We start from the raw sequence: 23,216 nt of genomic DNA, 5'->3' as shown, positions 1-23,216 counted from the left end.
GGTGCTAAGTAGGGAATAAAAAAGGCTTCCATCTTAAAGTTAAGAAAAACTTCAAATTTACTCGATAAGACAACGGTTGCATGTGAAAAAAGTTTCACATGTTTAGCATACGAGAAGCCCCATCTTACAATTCCAGCAGCATTTTGGTCATATCTTGCCGTAAGGGGTGGTAATATCAAAAATTGTTTCAGACAAAAGTTTTAGGTAATGTTTAGAGAACTAACGACCGCTTTACACAGATCGGATGCCTATTAAGGGAGGTTTTTTTTGTCTTCGAAACCCAATTTTTTCCACCCGCTGGGCCAACGGCTGGTGATATCAAATAACTTTACTTAGATACGTTTTAGGCGCTTATCCCAAGAATAGTAGGAACTTCAAACGAATTCGATATTTTACTTAATAAGAAAGTTACAGCAATATTTTGTTTTTTCGAAAAAGCTACCCATTTCCACCCCCATGGTCAGATTTTGACCACTAACGACCCGAGATTTTGGGTCGTTATATTTTATGTATAAATTTGAAAGTGATTGGAGCAAAATTATGGCAGTTATCGTGTCTACAAAAAAGTGAAAAAAAAAAAAATATATTAACTTTGGAACTGACGGTGGTTATGGGGTCTGAGGGATGTGAAACGCGAAGATATGTCGAAATTTTTCCGAAGTCGAATCATGGTACCCATTACAATAAGTACCTTTCTTATGAAAATCTACCTAAAACAAAGCTTGATAAACAAAAAAATACGTACAAATCAAAATAATGAGTACCTTTTATGGCCAGTAAAATACAAAAAATGCACATTAATGGCCCTTTCTGGGTTAACTCTTCTACTTTGCTCTTGTTTCCCTTTCATTACCTGGCGTTGTACAAATTTTGGCTCAAACTCGTAGTTCTGCTGGCAATCCTGACGATTACTTTAAATTCTGTTTTGCATGTAATACTGTCTGTTATTAATATTATTTTTTGTTGTCATTATTCTAATTATTATTGTGTGTTGTTTATTCTTGTAGCTTATTATTATTATTATTGATTTATCTTGCTTTATTTATGTTCTTTAACTAATAAATTGTAATTATATAATCATTTTTCAATCGTCAATCTCTCAATATCCTGATCGATCAGCGAACACACGATAATATATTTAAACTACGACTTATTCTGTCCAAAACGGTACTACTTCTTTCTTAATGTCTTATTATTATTATTTTAATAATATTTTTTATTTTGTTTTTCTTAACTTCAATTTCTTAAACATTTTAATTATTTCTTCTCATCTTCACCGGTCATTATAGGACAAATTTTTGGTCGGTCTCCTATTCTTTAAATCATCTTAATTTTCACAGCCGTGTTGTTTTCTCTCTCTTCTGACTATTTTCTTACTATTGAGCACTCCGGATCCTTTCAGAATCCATTAGTAATCTTGTGGCCATCCTACATCTGTAATATTTTTTATACCTCCAGTTCTGAAATATTGTCCGATTTGTTTTAATTGCCTGACGTTAATTTCGTCTCCATTACATCGATCAAAAAACTTTCGGTTAATCTGTTAGGGCTCACTGTTGTTTATGTTCAAGGAATACGCCTTAGTTTTTATATGGCGAGCCATATAAAAGTGAGTCTGCCTCTTTGCGATAGAGTTCAGTAATGTTACGCATTTTCCAACCCTAATCCCGTTTTCCACGGTCTAAGTATAATTGTTTTGGTAATGTCTGCTTCATCTGATTATCCCTTATTTAGAATTATCAATTCTGTATCGAACACGACTTCAGGTCGGATCACTGCGATGTAGCCGTCCTAGATATCTGTTTTTGGTTGCGGTAAGGCACTAGCTTCTAGATTTTGCTGATCGTTTCATTATTCGGTTCTTTTATTTGATCCGATCGATCGAATGACTTCGCCTAGGTAATTCGATTTCTCTGTTTTATTTATTTTCCCAAATTTTGATTCTATACGTTTGAAAATTTTTTGTTTGTTACATATCCCATATTTTCAAAAGAATGTATCGTTTTTTCCGTTGAATTCTTCAGGATCTTCAGTTGTTCCGCTGTTTCTATATATTCTGCTAGAAATGTAAGGTCGTTTACAAAGGCTAAGCAATCTACGTTCAAATTCTCTTACGCATAACGCAGTTTGATTTTTTAAATTCTTTTTTTTGTAATTTTTTCTCCGTTCCCTTATGAACTTCTCCGAGACCGCATAGAAAAGAAGCGATGATAGTTCATCACCTTGTTCAACTTCTATCTCGACTTCAAACGGTAAAACATTTCTCCTTGAATTTGACAAAGTCCTATTTTTTATTTATGTATTTAAAAAAATTCAATTTACACGTTATTTTTTGGTAATTATTTTTACTTTTACTAATTCTTTTGTATTATCCGATAACTAAAATACAAATAAAGAACTGCGCTAAACGGTTATTTAAATAAACATAAAAACAAGATTACGTTCAAAAAGCCGTTAACAAAACTCTTTACTTAAAACCTAAACTTAGACGGTTACCTCGATCGTTAAAGAATCGGTATCAGTAGACGCTAAAAAGTAAATGCACGTGGATTATGTCAAAGTACTGCACTCTAATTCCGAAGCTGTTTCAGATGAATACTTGAAACAGGACTTATTACACACCACTTTTTTTATATATTACTCTACCTTTTAGCAATAATAATGATGATTTTTCCTCTTGGGAGTTCAACTCAAAATCTTTAAATTACATTACGTATTACACGATAACTCGCTTAAAAATTTCCTAATTCATTTGAACGATTATTTGAAGTAGGAAATTTTATTTTTCATTTACTCTCATTAAGACTGAGAATAAAATTAATCGTAACCCGATGTTTAAAAAAAAATGTTAACATTAGATGTAATCTTATTAAATTCATAAATGTAAGCCTACCGGAAAGGTGAATGCATCTATTTGTTCAATTGTTCTTAAGCGTATCATTGTAATATAGCTTAATAGTCATAACATTGGCTTTATATCCACCGCCTTTTTTCTAGAACAATAAAAAAATAATAATCAAATTTTCTGCAATAACCGATTGTTTGTCAACGGAATTTCACATTTTTACGTTTTGTTCAAAATAAAACGCGTAATAAATTTGGTAAAAGTAAAAATTTAATCAAACAAATTACAAAGATATAGAAGATTAAAAAATTAAGATGGCCGCCATATTGCAATTTTTGAAGGGGGACGTTTTCGAAATTTTTTCTATTTTTTTGAATACAAAAGACAATAGCCTTAGATTTGCCAAATTTAATTAAAGATGGTTTACCCGTTTCAGAGAAATATTGAATATTTTATTGAATATCACAAAATGGGGTCAAAAGAGAAAAATAAAGCAAAATAGGACTTACGTCTATAAAAACTGTTTTTGCTCATTTTGGTGTCCTAAGTCAGTTCTGAAGTTCGGCTAATATGTTCTGGAACACTGTATACGTTACTCTTAAATGAAACGGTGAAACTGTGCTTATGTAGAATAATAATAATATAAAAACAAAACTTATTCAGAATATTAAAAAAAATTCATCAAAAAATAAACTACACTAGAGAAACACACTGAAAATTTCAATAAAGGAAATACAGTAATAAATAAAAAAAAATAGAAGTGAAATTAAAAATGGCCGACGTAAAATAAATACAATTTCGTAAAACGGACAAAATATACATATTTATTTTCAAGCAAGCAGAATTAATATAAAATATGTAATGAAACCAGAAAGCAAGATGAAAATCCCTGAAGATCTTGAAATCCCTGATATCAAATTTAATCATTATTATTTACTTACACTTCTTTTCTCTTTTGTCTGCCTTTTTTTCTATTTTTCTCATTTCCACCGTTCCATATATATAAAACAAATTCCTATTTTAATAAAAAAAATAAAAATAAAACAAACAATACTATAAGATTAAGTAAATATAAGTCTCTACAGAATCGATCTCCACATATATTTTAAAAAACTTTTAGAATAAACGTACATCAACCTCTCTTTTATTCACGGTATTAATATATACAGTACGAATAAATGCACTCTGTATTAAACCGCGGTTGAATATATTTGTGTGCGAGTTTGTGCGTGTGTCTGTCAAAATAAAAATTATACATTTATCTAATAACCGTTACAAAAAAAGATTCGTTTTTTTTAATGATTCTTTTTTTTTTTAATTTTCAACTTCTAAACTCGTTTAAACATTATAAAAATGCAATCATATTTTACTCCAACAAATCTCTCTCTCTCTCTCTCTCTCTCTACCTACGAATTAAACCACAACAAGATACGTATGAAAAATAAAAAATGAACTAAATTAAAAAAAATAATAATCCAATGTTAATACTTGATATTAAAAAAAAATAATAATAATTAACAATACTATATACATTTTTTAAATATTTTATAATCAAAATAATTTTGTATGACTTTCTTTTTTTAATTATTTTTATCGCTGCCTCATATTATTTATCGTATTCATTGAAGTTAAATTATAACTTAATTAAACCGATAAGAAAACATCGATCTATTCGCATTAGAAATGAGAGGTATCATCGTTAGTGCTCCGTAGAATTTACACGACTGCAAAACATACTCGATTCATTTTGAATTATTCGATCGGGTTGTACGAAAAGCATTTGTTGTTCTAAAGATGAAATGTCCTCGAACGTGACTTGAATGGATTAAGGTAATACGTTCCGTAACCGATCGAAGAAGTTTGGCCGAACGGTTTACGATTCGGTCGGATAATTACTCCGCCGAACGAGAAGTTTTATAATTCCTGAACGGATGAAAACGATGCCGTCTGAAGGTTTCCTTTGTATAACGATTTTCGTCTACTACTGCGATTCTTCAAAGGTTTCATCGTTCTTATTACTAGCAGAACCTTTTTACTTGACTTTTACGTACTCCTTTCTTCATTATTTTTTAATTTATAGGTGTAAGTACTACCGTGCTAAATCATCCGAGGATGAGGATATCGAGTCCTATACAGATAGATTTGGGAACATCTCTGGCGATGCCATCGGCGTAGCGAGTGGATTTACACGGCTGGACTTTCGCGTTCGGAAGAAGGAGGAGATGTACCGGGGAGAAAGTAAGGCGGAACCATCGATTTTTCGCAGGTGAAAGGAGAGATGGGATTCGGTTGACAAAAGGAAAAATGAATCTACGGACTGATCCCGGACCTCCAGAGATGGCTCTACCGCAAACACGGGATCGGGGGTACGAGTAGACCAGGTTCCTTACACGGTTTACGTACATTTCAATCGTACCTGTGAGGGCGTGGAGAGGTTGCAGGATGCGACTATCGAGAACAAACGGTGTTCGTGTGCGATCGGTTCTTGCAGCACAGGGAAACGCGTGTTTATCTCGGAAAACATCTTAGGAGACTACGCTGCAGACCAAACGGGCTGGTATCCTTGATGTCCAGCAAGATCATCCGTACGTAAACGGAGTGGAGGAAATGCAGGAGTGAATAACTAAAGCAGATCCGGTCCCGAGCAGAAGTAACCAAAAAAAAGACAGATGTGTTTCGGTGTGGATCGATCGGGAAATTCTGTTTTCTATTTGCCGGTTGTACAATAAGCTTACCGGCTAGATTCTTTAGCCGTTAACATCCGCATAAATCTCGGCCCCATTTATAACTCTTTTCAAACATTTAATTATTATTTGTAAAGCAACAACACGATAACGCCTAATTTAAAATCTCTTTACAGAGATGAATTTTTAGTGTAGAAAAAATACAGAGTTCAACTAGGATTTGAGCCTACATCCTTCCCGATGAAAGCCGTAAATATTAGTATTCCCTCAGAGAGATATACGAATTTGTATAAATACAATGTGTTACAGACATCTGAATTGTCAAAGCCAAATATTTTCAATGAGAATAATCTAAGTAAATCACATGTACACCAAAAATATCTTATCCTGTAAAGGAATTTAAAGGTGGCGTCGGTTATACATATACTATATACTCGTATATATTTTATTTTCACTAAATACCTTTATGATTTAAACTTATTAATGTAGTAGTTAAAGAGAAAGAGAAAAAAACATGATTCGACCAAAATTTAGAAAATAGCGAAGTCTCCAGTTCGCGAAGTTTATTTATATCAAAGGCCATTAATAGGGTTATGCCCAATTACAGTCGCTTTATGACAGATGAATTTTGTAGCGTGTGAAAATGCCATGCCTGGCCGGGATTCAAACCCGGACCTCTGGATGAAACGTCAAGATGGTACAACTCCCCTACGGTGGTGGGATTTTATTTTACAGGTAGATTATTCAATTACTCTTAATTTTATGTAAAAAAAACAACAAAAAAAACGCTTTTTAGATAATATTTTTAATTAAAAATTAAATGATCTTCAAAGACAATTTGGCAATAATATGTATATATCTTTTTTCCATGTCGATGTTTAATTTTGGACTGTTATAACAAAAATACATATATTTAGTACATTGCGTCCCACAAAGAAAAGGAAAGAATTTTATTACACGTTCTACAATTAAAAATAACGAATAAAGTTCGAAATAAAACGTGTATCCAGAAACGCTTCGTTTTGAAGTTATAGCTTGTGAAAATTTTTTATTAAATTATCGTCTTTTTTAATTTTTCTTTCCATTTATTTATAATAATTTGGTTTTGTTTGTAGCTATTTTTCACTATTGAAATGATTCTTGTTTCGGTTTAAAATTACAATTCGTATTTTTCTGTTAACTGCGATCTCTTTATTTTTAATAAAAGTCATATTTCTTAATCTGTTCTTCGTGTTCTGTAACGTCACTTATACAATTATTCTCAGGATTAAATCTTAAGATGAAGCAAAAATTGATTTATTTAGTCACAATCTAGCCAAACTATTGTAGGCCTACACCAAATCTAAAATATAATGTAAGCCGTAAAAAGTTTTTACATTTTACAACATTTTTCTCAAGAATTACTAGAGATACAGTTGAGTTGTGCGATCAGTTTTATTCAATTTTTAGGTCAGAAAAATAATACGAAACCATTAAATTTGACGTTTAAGTTTAAAAAAAAATGTCGATACGGCTTCAGTTTACACTTTGAGCAAAAACGAGGATGAATTTTTTTCTTATCCGTTTCTACATTATATCTTTATTTTTATTTGTAGAACACGTTCTGGAATTCGTTCCTATTTCGTGAGACATCCTGCGTGGATATTTATATGTAACCTGATGCTATTCCTGTTTCCGACATTCAAAATATTTTTCACCACATCTTCAAGAAAATCGGTTAAAAAATAACAGTAGAAAAAAAATAGTGTTGCTAAACTTACCCGACAAATGTACTACACAAATTTTTGAGAAAACTAAGCCGCTAAATCTGTCGTAAGTTGAAAACCTAAGATAAAACTGCCCCTGCTGAGATATGCCTACCGACTTCTCTCTAGGTCAACACCGATTTTAGAACCCGAATATAAACTTTAATATCAACAATGTCCCGTACACATATACTTGAACACATCAAATTTTAAGATTTTCGATATTAATCGAAAATAAACAACACACAGCACACGTAGGCCTTTCCACTCGTACATATTATATACTCGTATAAGAACGAACAAAATTCACTAATCCGAATCATTTTTTTTTTTTAATTTTTCGACGTTTCATGGCTTTCCCCAAGTTTAATAAACCAAAAATAAGGAGAGAAGTTTTTTGCAAAATGAAAATACATTTTCTTATCCAAAAAATTGACTCTTTGATCAAGTTATGCAGTAGTTTCATTACATCATATCTCAGAATTCCTTTTTTATATTTAGACGAAATTCTTTTTTTCTAAACAGGTCTCTCCATATATTACTAGTTTTGAAATCGGCACGAGATTAAGAGTAAGCAATTATACCTAATTGCTTTGCTCTATGTTGTAGAATTAAAAAAATAACTCGTAATTTAAATGTGAAAATAATATTATTATTTTTTATTACGTAAAAAGTTTTTTTTAAAGTTTAATATCCTTTTTAAGTTTATTTTTCACTTTTTTTTATACAGCATAAAAATTTAATTAAAGCCGGATAAAAAAATAAGAGAAAACAAATATTAATCCGAGAAACAAACATAATCCCCAATTAATTTGTTATTTATTTTTCGAAATAAAGAAGTATTTTTGCTTCGTCGAACCTAATTTGACCCAACAATTAAAACCAAAAAACTACTCCACGATTATTATTAAAACATATATTTCAAACATAACGAATAATAATAATAAAATGAATTACCTGTAAGTTAGGCGGACAGTGATCTAACAATTCCAACATGTGCCTTATATTTTGGGCATCTTGTATTACGAAATTCAATTCCATGTCGAACTCGCCTCCGACAAGCTGAAAAAATACACGAAAATTATAATAAAATGCATAATTTAAATTATAAATAACAACAGAGTACATTTTAATATCAACTAGTATAAACTAATTTATTTAACGTTAATTATCTTTTGTTTGAGATTTGATTTCTTATCTGACAACTGATAAAAATATAATTCAAATTAAAAAAAATAACAAACAAACTTTTAGCAGCAATAGTAAAACTATTTTTAAGAGAGCCGAGAATTTCCGCGTAAATATTCAAAAAAATATTTTAAACAAAATTCGCTATACCAGGTGATTAATATGGGACTTTTTTTTCTTTTTTGTCCCCCTTTTACTCAACCGCTCGACTGCTTACCGGATTATCACGGAACAGGTAAGAAACAATTTGTCTCAACACACAAGCGACACGGGGTAAGTAATTATAACAAAACGAGGAAAATGAAATTACAATTACCAGTACAACAGACAAAAAACTTTTCCAAGCCGAGAAACGAAACCGTTAAAAAAATATCGAACGAAATGTACGATAAATGTTAAAAAGTAGATTTCAAATCCATATCTGCAGCCGAACTGAAGCAGTATACATGACGCAATGTTTATCTGTAGAAAGAAGTAAATTAATCGGCCGATTCGGTGTAAATGCGTACGAGATACTGGAGATACCCTCACGGTTGATATATCTAAGAGTAATAATGTTCATTATACAGCCTTTCCGTATAATGAATACGATGAATTCCTAGTATCTTTAATAATAGCAAGCATCCCGCGATAGGCTTATTAAATAAATAAATATTTTATTCCGGTCGGTACGTAATAATACATTATAGACACCGCATCAGGAACGGGTAAATAAGCTAGTTCACAGTTTAAAAAAAAAGTCGACAACAAAATTGTAGGACTTTCCTTGAACGCGGCTCTAAATAACTACTCGCCCGGCTTATCCGATACTGGAATAGGCCGGGCGATCGAGTGGGAGACCCGGCCAGACCGAGTTACTTTTTTACACATCAAATATTATTAATTCTACCGCTCACCTGTGACGTCACAACTTATCAGCCGACTATAACAACATTTTTTTTGGGTGGGGGTGCGATTTTGAAAGTTTTTTTACAAATATTGTTATTTTTAATCGTTAAAAAATGTGCCTATGAAAAATATGTCTTTAATTAGGCGAAATCTCGAGGTACTAGGGATAACCTTGCTTTACAGCCTCGTCTCCTTGACCTTTTAAGTGGAAATTTTATTGGCATCAATGCCCCATATATAGAATCAATCTGACAAAGTTTGTTCAAAATAGGTCCAGTAGTTCTGGAAATTTAAAGGCCGACAAAAAACACACGTACATACCAACATCAACATCCAGAAAATTTCCACTCGGTTTTTTGGTTTTATGAGTTCCTTAGGTGTCAAAAGTCAAGAACCGGTGAAAACCGCATATGCACAAATTGAACCGATTACAATACTTACCCTTCTAGAGCAATAGCACTATCTAGACGGAAGGTAATATAAATCTCAAGCAAGTTTTCTTTTAAAGCTTTGTTAATTTATTAAAAATATGCGAGAATTAAAAATATTGTACGCACTACACAATAACAGTTACGTGGTCTGGATTGATAAAAACGGATATAGCGTTATTTTTTAAGAATAAGTTTGTTTTCTCCAACTAGTTTTCCAGCTACTGCCGGGTCACTCTCTCTTTCTTTCTATATATATATATATATATATATATATATATATATGTGTGTGTGTGTGTGTGTGTGTGTGTGTGTGTGTGTGTGTGTGTGTGTGTGTGTGTGTGTGTGTGTGTGTGTGTGTGTGCGTCTGTAATCAACTACAAACAACGCTACTGGCTTGCTAGGCTTTACGTAACCGCAGACGTGTAAATGTACCGGTAAGCATGTAAGCATGTAAGCATATACAGTAATCTTGAATAGATAGGTCGACAATTCCTGAGACTTGTGGTTATTTAAAAATAAACAATTTTTTTTTTAACATGATTCCACATTGATAAACAACAACGTTCATGGATAAATTAACATTTTTAATTTTCTAAATTTCTTAATCTAAATAATTTGTACTTGTAGGGCCCAAACGATGATATAGTAGCCCATTTGTTTGTATTGAAAACTCGTTTAGATATTATAAGGGAACCCCAAGAGATGTGATATTACACTATGACAGAAATATACGTTATGCAAAATATACAATTATTAATGATGACCGGTTTACCGTTTTATTAAGGCGCTTCAAAGCTAAACAGTGTGGTTTGATTTTGCTGCAAAGGAAATAAATTTAATTATCCCAAGAGAATTTGCCAAACAATACCAAAACACTCAGAAATTTCGCTTTACGGACGATTAAAATACTATTGTTATAGTTACTTCTATTCACGCGGTCAGCAATGTTACGTATACTGGAGAAGTACATTGCAACGGGTTTACATATACGAGGTGTTCGAGAAAAGTAATGAGATTGGTAACACTGTGAACGACCTGGAAACGCTGTGTCTACCGGTCTGTGCTAGACCGGTTTGTTTATCCCTTCCACATGCTCAGTACGATTTTCAACATACTTGAAAACGTTGAGCGTGTGAGGGTTCTTGTGAGATCAGACCGTCGTTTAACAATAAGGATGACGAGTCAACAGTCAAACTTAAATTCTTTCACCGTACATCAAATTTTGACAGACGATTTGGACATGCGAAAGGTTTGTGCGAAATCGGTGCCGAAAAACCTCACAACAGAACAGAAGGACGATCGAAGAAACTTGTGCGTTGATTTTCTTGAGACGATTAACAACGACCAAGAATTCTTCAATCGTGTGATCACAGGAGATGAATCCTGGATATTTGAGTAGGATCCTGAAACAAAGCGGTAAAGCGAAGAGTGGCACACTCCGTCATCTCCTCGACCGAAAAAATGTCGAATGAGCAAATCAAAGATCAAAACGGTGCTGATTTGCTTCTTTGACAGTAGGGGTACCGTGCGTAAAGAATTTGTTCTTCCAGGACAAACTGTCAACCAAGTGCTTTACAAAGGTGTCCTTGGAAGGCTCAGGAAAAGAGTGATTCGCGTGAGACCAGACATTGCAGACATGTGGATGCTTCATCATGACAATACCCCGTGTCACTCGGCCATTTCCATCACGGAATTTTTGACCTCAAAACGCATTCCTACGGTTCCTCAACCCCCTAACTATTCACCCGATTTGAGTCCTGATTTTTCCTTTTCCCAAAATTGAAACGTGTCTTAAAAGGACGTCATTTTGGAACTCTGGAGAGCATTCAAAAGACTGTGACCGACCGGTTAAAAGCCCTACCGGTTGAAGCCTTTCAGCGATACTATCAGGATTGGGAACAACGACTCCGCCTGTGTATAGTTGCCCAAGGGAACTACTTTGAAGGGGATAATATTGCTGAATGAAATAAAATAAAAAGTTTGGTAAGTAAAAAGTTAGTCTCATTACTTTTCTCGCACACCTCGTATTTAAAGTTACACGGATATAACCCAACCATTAAAAAACCCTGTTAACCGTGGTATTTTATGCCAGGGGGCATAAAATAGCCCTCTTCATTTTCTTCTTGGCATTCCTTTTCATTTCCCTTCTCACTGTCCGGGTGTTCTTTTAAAAAGAATATACTTCCTATGTTTAACCTTTTACTTTACCGTCTAGATAGCGCTATAACTCTAAAAGGGAAACATTATAATCGATCCCATTTGCAATTTTCACCGCATCTTTACGTTTTGACACCTAAGGAACTCAAAAAACCGGTTGGGATTTTTCCGGATATTAATGTTCGTATGTGCAAGTGTGTGTTCGGTGTTGGCCTCTAATTCACCTTATATCTCCATAACTAGTGGACCGATTTTGAACAAACTTGATCAGATAACTTACATATATTTTTATTTGCATTCGAACAATTTTTGCTAAAAAAGTTACTTTTTAAAGAAAAAACTAACCAACCATCATTTAGGTTATTACCAAATCATACAAGTATCTTTCTTTTGTATAACTCAACGTATTATTTCGGGTTACGAGAATACGCCTTGTTATTCTTTCGTTGCTATTTTTAATAAATTGTCGACCCGTTTGAAAAATCTTCCAAATATCCGGAATCTATTTTTGTTATTATTAAAGTGAAGTAAATTATTTTAACAGACATATATTCTATTAGAAGAAAAACAACAAAACAACGGAACACTTAACTAAAACCTACCTTAAAACACTTTTAACATATTAATTATTAAGGTTTTAACCTTTTTTTTAGTCGTTAATTAATAATTAATAAGCTGGATTTTCCAAATTTATTTTTTAAAGTGGGCAACATATGATATGTTAAAAAATGATGAATTACCGGATATTAAACGGCGAGAGTGAAATTATCTCTCGTTTTTTATCTAATAACGTTTTTTATCTAGTAAAATCTTATAAAATCAGAATTTTCTATATACTGAAAATAAATACATAACAATAAAAACATGTATGAGTAGATAAATATATATATATACGATGATAAAAACAAAAAATATAGAAATATATTACGTCGAAAAAGAAAGAAAGGAAAAATATCCAATTTTTCATATCGAGCAGAAGAGCCCGCACACACTTGACTGAAGAGAATATAACAACACGAGGAAAGTATCCGCCCACAAAACTCTTCACAACTCGTCACATCAAGAGGAAAATATCTACGTATAAACGAATACACAATCGACTACCGTAATATACGTGTGCTTGTGTGTTCTATATTTGGAAAAAATATAAGTGACTTTCAAGAGGAGTCAAAGATTGAAAAATTCATAGCAGATTTTTGTTTTTTCTGTAAGTTAATAATAAAATGCAAATATTACAATATAAATACTAATTTATAACAGAAATCTTTGGAAAAAATCGTTATAATCGCTGCCTTTTAGGGAAAGTGATTTAGTGAACGATTTAAATAAAAAAACGAGCAAAAAATTATTCCGTAAAATACAGAATACTTTTAGTTCGAACCAATAATGGAATTAACCGATAAAATTTACGCTTTAAACTATTCTAAAAATGTATACAATTTTATTAATATAGTAACAGGATTACGCCCTCTTAAAGTTACTAGATGAACGGTAAATAGATTTTGAGTGTGTGCTTATCGGAATTCGAACCTCAGACCTCCGGATGAAAGGCCGAGACGCTACTACTCCTCTTTGGAGATGTCATTCAAGAAGCAAATCATTCAGATCATCCCCAGCTCCGTGGTTGATGAATTACAGTTCTTGAACGTGCAGCAGTCAATTATTAATCCCCTTTAAATATTTCCTAACCTTTTAGAGATTGTTTTACAAGAAAAAATAAAAAAAATATCAGAATTCATTACATTTTTATCTCATTTCTTTCTATAACGATAACTAATTAAAATCAACAATACAGGCTACTGAAAAATCAAACGAGAAAAATAAGAATCGTAGTTTTAATTATTTTTTTAAAATATCTTTTATTTATAGTCGCATCAACAATTAAAGCCATTAGCGACTGGAGTGCATCTGTAAATGCACCGGTAAAGGTGTAGTTTTGAACAGAATCAGGCCGACCATTCCTGAGACGTGTGGTTAATTGAAAGAACACCCGTATCTACGATCTAGTATTCAAATCCGAATAAAAGCGACTACTACTTTTGTTAAGATTTGAACCTATGAACCCTAGATTTCGAAATCAGCTGATTTAAGACGAGTTTTACCAGTAGAACCGATGGAGTTTTAATTTTAATTTATATGTTAAAACTTAAGTGAAACTTACAGCGTTGTAATGTGAAACCTCTTTCAGCAACTTTCGATCGAAATATGATTCAACAAATTATTGAATCGCTACCAAAAATGATACGAGCAACACAAGAATAACGAACCGAGTAAAACAAGAATTCTTTTTCCTAAAAAAAGAATGAATGTTAATCGGCCCTATTGAATGTTAATCGATTGAATGTTGAATGTTAATCGGTCGGCCCTACAATTATGCTTTATGAAAAACTTAATTTTGATTTTATAAATAATATTTTACGATTAATTTGCTACACGACACACTTTTAAATTAAAAACTTCTGTTTAAATAAAGCTTATTAAGTTACATAACAACGATCTGTTCAATGTAAACCAGGAAAACTTAACAGACAATATAATACAGATAAAATTCAAAAGATGATAAAAAAATAGATAACGATAGTAATAATAGTGAAACCCCCCCCCCTCTTTCGGAAAATAATATTGGAGCAACAAAATTAAACCGTTGAAAAACAAGCCGATAAACGATATCAAAGGAAAATCAAATCGAGGAGAAGTTATGTAGAAACATAGGATAAGCAAACTATATAGTTCACCACTCATAAAACTGAAACGGTACATCCGATCCGTTAGCCGGAAATATACCTACCTAGAAATATCCCAAAGGATCAGATGAGAAAATGGAAACGTGAAGAAGAGAGAGGGACGGTTCAGGTTATAGTACTTGTTATCTCTATGGGACACTTTGCTACTATCGTGATTATAGATGTAACACCCTAAAACGGTCAGTAGTCCGAATACTGTACTCTATACTCAAACCGTTGAACGTCGTGCGTTCCCTACTGCAGTAGTCCTGTACCCAACAAAGATATGCACGTGTATAAACCGAACGACGTGCCTCAAGTTAAGTTTATATTACAATAAATTAAAAATATACACGAGTGTGGGTATGCGTATCAAAATATATATCATATATATAAAGGAAACAATCGAAACACGTGTAAATTTTGTAGATAAAACATCGCATAATAATCTCAAGATAAGTCGCAAAAACATAACAAAATATACCCATACAAAGTTTGTATATTATATATATATATATACCAGGAACCCGCAGTGTTCGTTATCATCATGGTTATGAGAATAATACTGATAAATAACAACTAAATTATTCAGGCATTAAAAAAAACAAATTACAAAAGGCAGAATAGTAGTAACAAGTACAGATCATTGTCGAGGAAAACTTCAAAACGTATTTCTATCGCCTTGGTGACAGAAATTAATTTAATTTTTTATTTATTTTCTTCTTTACAGAATATTTTTAAATGACAACCTCACCTCCAAGGGTGCTAGAGCCTCGATCTTTGGCTTAAAACCTTCCTTAGGATAACACAAATGTATCATGCAAATTTGAAACGCGTGATGCGAGAACAAATAAACAGATTAACATTCGGGTTTACAGATAGGAAAAGTGTATATAAATATAAATTACGACTATACGGAATAATATTAAAAACATCACGTATTATTTAATAAACAATTTCCATGTACCATTATCCGCATACGAGATATTATCAAAAAGCATCCTACCTCGGCTATTAAAAACAAAAACACTTAATCTTCAACGACCTTGAAAGTAGGCCCCTTATGATGTAACACATTTATCCCACCGATGATGACTTTCATTGTCGGAAGTATTTTTCAAAATCATTTTTAGCGAACACCGTAAGTCACCTTGTCGCATTTCTTTTGATTTCTAATCTCTTTTCTTTAAGGGGAATTTTAAGGTTAGGAAAGAGCCAGACATCGCAGAGAGATGTGTCCGGTCGTTAAGGAACATGCTGAAGTCGTTCGATACAGTGTTTTACTAAGAATTTCTGGATAAGATGTGATGCACGGGCTGAAACGTTACTTTGATGAATTTATTAATCGCCATTTTCGCAAAGCTGTAATCTATTCCGTTGAACAGCATCTCTTGGCCGAAAGATAAAGTTAAGTAGTACTCTTTATTGAACCCACCGGGTCGGTCTAGCGGTGAACGCGTCTTCCCAAATCAGCCGATTTGGTAGTCGAGAGTTCCAGCGTTCAAGTCCTAGTAAAGTCGGTTATTTTTACACGGATCTGAATACTAGATCGTAGATACCGATGTTCTTTCGTGGCTGGGTTTCAATTAACCACAGAAACGGTCGAACTAAGACTGTTAAAGATTACACTTCATTTACACTCGTACATATCTGAAAGGTAATTACCGGAGGCTAAACAGGAAAAACAAAGAAAACTAATCTTTATTGACGAAAACTAATCTTTATTGATCTCTAAAACTAATCTCAAGGTTTGTCCTTGAGGACTATTCTCGTCACCAAATACGCCTTGATAATCTAAAAACCTATAATCTTCGTGATTCCCTGGCTTTCATGTGTCTCGAACAACTTGGAATTTTCCAACGGGATATTATGCCTTTGACTCAGAATCATAGCCGTACACCCACGTTTCAGCTACGATTATTACTTTTTTTTCATAAAAATCAGGATCATTATTACCACACTCCAGTAGTAGGTTTTCCTTTTGTTCACTAGTGAGAAGTTTAGAAAACGTTCGCTGCTACGGGCTATATCTGGAGATATTCCGAAAAAGCTGATTTAACTAAACCGAATAAAATTCCTACTTCATCTTCAAACTCTGTAATTTTTATTCGACGATCATTACCATCATCTGTCGAACTGCTCGATTTTTTCCGGATTTTGGTGGTGGAAGGTCTGCCAAAGCGTTCTTTACTTACTACAGAAGTTCGGCCACCTTGGAAACGGCGGTACAAAAATTTTAATTTTGCCGTAAAGTACAAGAAAAAATCATTATATCAGGAAGGAATGGCCATAGGGTTACATCTGGATGGAAACATTTTGTACGTTCCCCACTAGTTAACTCGGAAATGATTTTAGCGACGTCAAAATCAAGGAAGGAATTATTGCTGATCAACAAATAAGAACTTTTATTACAGATGAACAATTCGAAGAACCGTTAAGGTAACTTCGAAAAGTCAGCGCAGAGGTAATTTATGTCACGCAAAAACATTTAGGAAATCATAAATCTCCTGACTATCTTGACTTTGCGGGTGAATAGTTACACGGGTGTCCCTAAAAATTCATTTCTTGGATTGCTTTCTGAACAACCTCGGGCGCCGTTATTGACGAGCACGGGGAACGCTTCCACCAGAAAATCTCAGTCACGGTAAACAGATACCAGGGACAACACAAGGACGCTAAAGAGAGATGTTCCAGATGCCAAACACAAAAGGAAAACGACTATCACTTTTTAATTAAGTTTCATAGTGCCTTGACGCATGTATAAATTCTTACATTTTTTTTAAATTTACCTACGTATCACCAAAATACTTGGGCGATAGAGAAAATCTATTTACAGCGTGAAAAATACTATTAGGATAATATATTTTGTTTCTGAAGTAATTCTTAATTCTAAGTATCCCTCTACAATTTCGTGCATGGAAGATAGTAGATTCTCAATTTTGGCGAACAATTAATGGTGTGGTTAATTTCTCAAGTTTTGCTTTCATAATACGCAGATCAAAAAACTATGATTGTTATTCAATAATATTTAAATTTATACCTTTTAGAACTATAAATGTAAATCTTAAAGTAATATATATGCTTTATTACTATTATTATTAAACAATAAAATCGTAACAGAATTACGAAGTATGATTTGTGGTCGAAATGGGTTACATATGAATTATTCATCGAACGAAAATTTTGTATAATATTAAACTTCAACGTGTCTATAATCAAATGAATCAACCATTCACCGTAAATTTAAATTTACTGTATTTATATATATATATATATATATATATATATATAGAGAGAGAGAGAGAGAGAGAGAGAGAGAGAATGTACTTATTTTATATACAATCCGAAATGAAGTTTAAGTTATTATTCTTGTTTCCATGAATTAAAATTGGATTTTAACCATAAATCTGAAAAATATAGATTCAAGTTTAAATAAATTTGTTTATTTATGGCTAGCCGAAGGATTACCGCCGAAACGCAATTAAACTTAGATAATGGAAAGCAAGTACATGCGTTATTAGAAGATTCCTGATTCATAATGAATACACCAATATTTTAGGGAATTTCCTGCAAACATTGCTTTCATTAAGATTATTTTAAAGTAATTAAGCAGTCAAAGATTAAAATTAATCAAAGATTAAATGTTTTTAAACGATGGACAGTAAAATGATAATTTTTTTGTTGTTCTTTTCTACCCTCATACAACAAACATGGAGGTTTTTATTTAACGAAAAATAAATCACAGTTTTAAACATCTATAAAAATTGCTTAAAAATATTGAATAAATAAACCATCTAATTTCCCCATTTTAAGAAGAAACCAACTTACTTCTAAAAACGTATAATTCATAAACTATAAAAAAATTAGTAACTACAATAACAGTTGCCTAATTTAAAAACAAAATAAAACCGGCAATGAGTTGCATAAGAGTGCATATAACTACTTAGGGAGAAAGTTAAGTATGTAAGTATGCGAGTACAAAATTACGTAGAATAATTATTCTTCTCTTTGAGTAAAAGTTTGATAAACGGGACTCCTAGTGACCGTATCTCCGCATCCCCTTGACCGATTGTGATCAAAATTAAACGAAATCGATGCCCATTATACAGAAATCATCGCTCCATATCGCTCCATCCAGTCTGCAAATATAACACAAAAAAAACGAGCCAACACATATAGATTCTTCCCGAGTTTTTAATGTTCATTTTTGTTTTTAGAAGTAGTCCTGAAAATTCAAGATCTATAAGATGTCCAACAAACAAAACTTGATCCGATTAGGATATACTATACAGTAAGGGTAGTTTAACTACGCAACCCGAAAAGCAAAAGAACACTTTACGTTTACTTAAACTGAAAAATAATAAAATGTAAAAGAGATTTTATGTAAATTTCATTATTTTTAATTAAAATTAATAAAAATATTATATTAATATCCATCTAAGGTAAAAATTCATTAAGATACGGTTGAAAAATATATCGTATATTCGTATAAAAATAATTGATAAAATGGTTTTTTAAAATAAGACAAGAAATAAACAATATTATTCAAGCCGAAATAACTAAATCAAGTAGAAATAAGTATATAGCACTAAATAATGTAATAATGATTCGTTCGTTAATGTAAATTATTATTATTTCTACTGTTTGATAATCATCTGGCGCCGGCCGAATCGAATTATTTGCCAATTAACCGCATGGCAGCTATATTTAAAGTTATATCGCCGTTCACAAAAACACGATAGACGATAAAGCGCTATATAAATGCCGGTGACGACTAACAAATCGAGTCACCCGGTACATTATTGCGCTGACACAATGGCATCGCTGTAGGAAAATCTCACGACTACAAACAACAGTCAGGATAGCTCTTACGCTGAACACAGTACAGTAATGGACGTTCAGGAATTGTGGAGTCGCTTAGTCCCTTTTTATCTCCTGCCGAACGAACCTGTAGAGAACAATACGAATAGCGCACAAAGTCTACCGCCGGTTTATTAACCCGTCTATACCGGAAAAGTATTTATATTTTACCTGAAGAAGAATACAAAACCGCTGAAAGTGTAGCGAGGAGATGATCCAACTATTATTCGGTTTACCGTTTCGAATCCTTTTGAAGTACCTGATTTTTTTCATTTCGATTATTTAAGTGAACGATCATAAAACGAAAAATTAAAACGGTATCCAGATTATTTGACCGATACAAATACAGGAGGAAAGGGAAATAATTTGGGAACTGAAAAAGGAAAGCTTGAAATAAGGAAAAAGGTTCATACAAATATACATCCGAAAACGCTTTCTTATCTAGTTAGTGCTAGCGAAACATTTTGCCCGGATTTTAGTTCTCACGATAAAATGAGGTTATACAGAAATTTACAAGTTATATAAACTTGATGGTTTCTTATGTTTTTTGACCTGAAAAAATTAATTAAACAGGTCACAGAGCTCCCGAGATTTTTATAATATCTTACGTAAAACAGAAAGATTCGGGGAAGAGAAACAAAATCTTTTTAGGTTTGAAGTACAATCAATTTGTTAAATAACTAATAAATACTTAAATCGCATTATCAAAACTACAATTGAAAAAACGTAAAAAATTCTTTTTAATACTTTTTAATGTAAATCACACGTTCAGCAGTGTGAAACGTATAAAAGTAATATGATTTTTTGACGGCAGTATGTTCGATCATGTAAGGATATTCTCAGCTAAGGGGGATTTTTGACGGCAGTATGTTCGATCATGTAAGCATGTTCTCAGCTAAGGGGGACGCACACACAGACACGCACATATATAAATGCCCTTTAGTAGGGTAACATAAAGATAAAAGGACATAATAATTATAAGTTAAACTATTATTTTTTAATTTAGGTTTATGATAAATTTACAAAGAATAACTAAAATAAAGAAAATACGAGTACAAAAATTTGGTTTATGCAAGCAAGGAGCAGTGGTCACGACAAAAAAATGTAAATATAAAAATAAGCGATAAAAGAGATTTCTATTTCTTGTAAATATTTATTTAACTCGTAACGAGGAGTTTCGTGATATGAAAAATGGAAATTAAAAAACAAGAGCAAAAAAAGTAAAGATTACAGAAATGTGATATTATACGAGAGATTAAGAACAATAAAAATTAGACGGCTTGATGATTAAAGAAAATCGACAACATTGTAAAACATGTTTTTTATTTTAAATCCTAAGAGAAAAACTCTTGCGCAAAAAGACCAACGTATTCGTTATTTTAGAATACATAATATGAAGTTACTTAATTTCTAAATTGCCCCGTTCAAATTTTTTCGATCGTAAATTTAGCGTAACTCAAGAACGACCCGACTAATTTTCATATGTAAAACTTCAGATACACTGCTATAGCCTACCTAAATTCCACTGAAATTGTTTATGTATATATATAAACAATTTAGGTGAATAGTATTTTCAAACTCCTCATGTCTGAAAACGTAAAGAACATTCGATTTCACCTTTCCACGCCACCGTGCAATCGAAATTAATTCTGCATTTTTCTTCGAAAAGTCAGTAAAAATAAACCGAGGCGAAAAACTAAAAGAAAAACGATACGAATGGATCATATGTATACAAAAAATAATCGATTTTAATTTGGTTATGTAAGGACGAACAACCTTGAAGAAAAGCTTGTAAAAGAAAAAAATTATAAGAATGCGTAAATCAAACGACCGTAAAAATGCAATATATAGAAAATAAATAAATCAGTAAGGAAAACAAAGGAATATAAAAATACAAACTTATTAATTTAATCGGTTCTACGTGAAAAATTTGACTCGATGAGCATACTTTCCCTTATATAATATAAATACACAGTCGGGAAAGTAAAAAATCCTAACAAAATTGAAATTAGTACATCTGTTGGTGAATAAATCTTAAAACTGTGTACTTCATGAACCGTGTTGTTCATAAAAATGAACAACAAAGAGAATTTAGTAGTAAAAACAAGCGAAGGAAAAATAGAAAAAGCAAAAAAATTACAGATATATGAAGGCTATGGTTACAGAGGACTGGAAGAGCGCCGTGGAAATAAAAGAAGAATAGCGATGGCAAAGGAAGGCTTCTGTAAGAAGAGAGAATTACAATGTAGTACAAGTCTGGACTTAAGAGTTAAAGAGGTTAGCCGAACGTTACGTACGGAGTGTCTGTCTTATCGCATCGAATCGAAGCACGGTTGATGAGAGGGACGGAATAAAGGCTTGGAAGCTGTGGATACGGGGAAAGTAAAACAGGCGGATAAAGTAAGATAAGAGGAAGTAATGAAGCCAGCCTGCGTGGCGCCAGCGGTAGCGTCTCCGCATTTCCTCCGGAGGTCCCGGGTTCGAATTTCGGCATTTTTACGCGCTACAAATCATTCATCTCGTCCTCAGAAGCGATACATAACGCGGTCGCGGAGGTTAAACAAAAAAAGAGGAAGTAACGAACAGGATTAAAGAAGAAAGAGGTCTTACTCGGGAAGTACACAAAAGAAAAGGAAACCGATTATGAGAAGTGGAATTTCGACAACCGCATCGGACGGATCGATAAAAAGGAGAAAGAAAGAAGGAAGGAGTTAATAGATGACGCGAAGCTTGGAAACTACAAGGGAAAGAACGAAAAGGCTTGGGACATAAAAAGATGGAGGTAGCGGTGGCGTAAGACCTGCCGATAGACAGAACACCGATTACAATTATGACGGAAAAAACAACCCGGTACTGTACAAATTATTTATTTTTTTGAATTTATAGATTTTTGCTTTTAGCCCTGTACGTACATGCTAGATAAAGAATGCACAAAGAAAAATTTGAAGATGTGAAGACCACATGACTTTCTTGTACGCTTATTAAATTACATATACACATTTTTAAAAGTACATAAATTTTTATTTCATTAATAACTTCTGATATATTTTTTTATTGTAAAATTATTTTTATTATTAGAGGTTAATAATTATTAATAAATCAATATATTTAAATTAAAAAAAAAGTAAAAAAAAGAGACTTCCGGAGAAGTCGGATTTGAACCGGTGTGCCTTCCCCTTGTAAGATCCAAATATTTGATTAATTAAAATTTCATTTGGCTATAACTCTGGAACCGATGAAAATAAATACCGCTTATGATATATTAAAAAAAATTCCAGTTCAGTCCCGTTTGTTTTTTGAATTTGAAAGATTATTTAATGGAGTAATTATTTACTTGAATAAGTCGGCCGAATTTCAATGTAATTCAAAAAGGCTAAAAAAATTATACTTCGTTAAAAAAAAAAACCGGAATTGTGATGGGAAAGATATTTTAGTTCGGAATTGAATATTAAGCAAAAGCTGTGATATAAATAGCCAAATATTTGCGCTAAATTTTTAATTTTCACGCTCGACCGGTTTTGGAAATACGAGGCAAAAATTTTTAAGTTTGTTACGGTTTTTTTCAAAAAAGATGTAAAACAAGATGGAGCGAGGTGCTGCGCATCTATCAGGGGATTTTCCCAGAGACAAACTGTTTTCATCGATAAGAGGACCGTTAGCACCGGTATGACCGTCTCGATCGTTTATTTCATATC

General features: G+C 32.6%; 1 protein-coding gene across 1 annotated transcript in view; it reads right to left on the bottom strand.

Annotated features, from left to right (window-relative positions):
- Positions 1 to 23,216, bottom strand: part of rg (A kinase anchor protein rugose) — a 1,091,579-nt gene that overhangs the window by 843,581 nt on the left and 224,782 nt on the right. The window contains exon 2 of the mRNA XM_075379107.1: positions 8,232 to 8,336. Coding sequence (XP_075235222.1) covers positions 8,232 to 8,336 — 105 coding nt within the window. The remainder of the gene's footprint in view (positions 1 to 8,231; positions 8,337 to 23,216) is intronic.

Source organism: Lycorma delicatula, chromosome 11, assembly GCF_047948215.1.
Source record: "Lycorma delicatula isolate Av1 chromosome 11, ASM4794821v1, whole genome shotgun sequence".
NCBI classification, from domain to species: Eukaryota; Metazoa; Arthropoda; class Insecta; order Hemiptera; family Fulgoridae; genus Lycorma; species Lycorma delicatula.
Note: the sequence above shows the minus strand (reverse complement) of the source record. Positions and strands in the feature narration are given on the sequence as shown.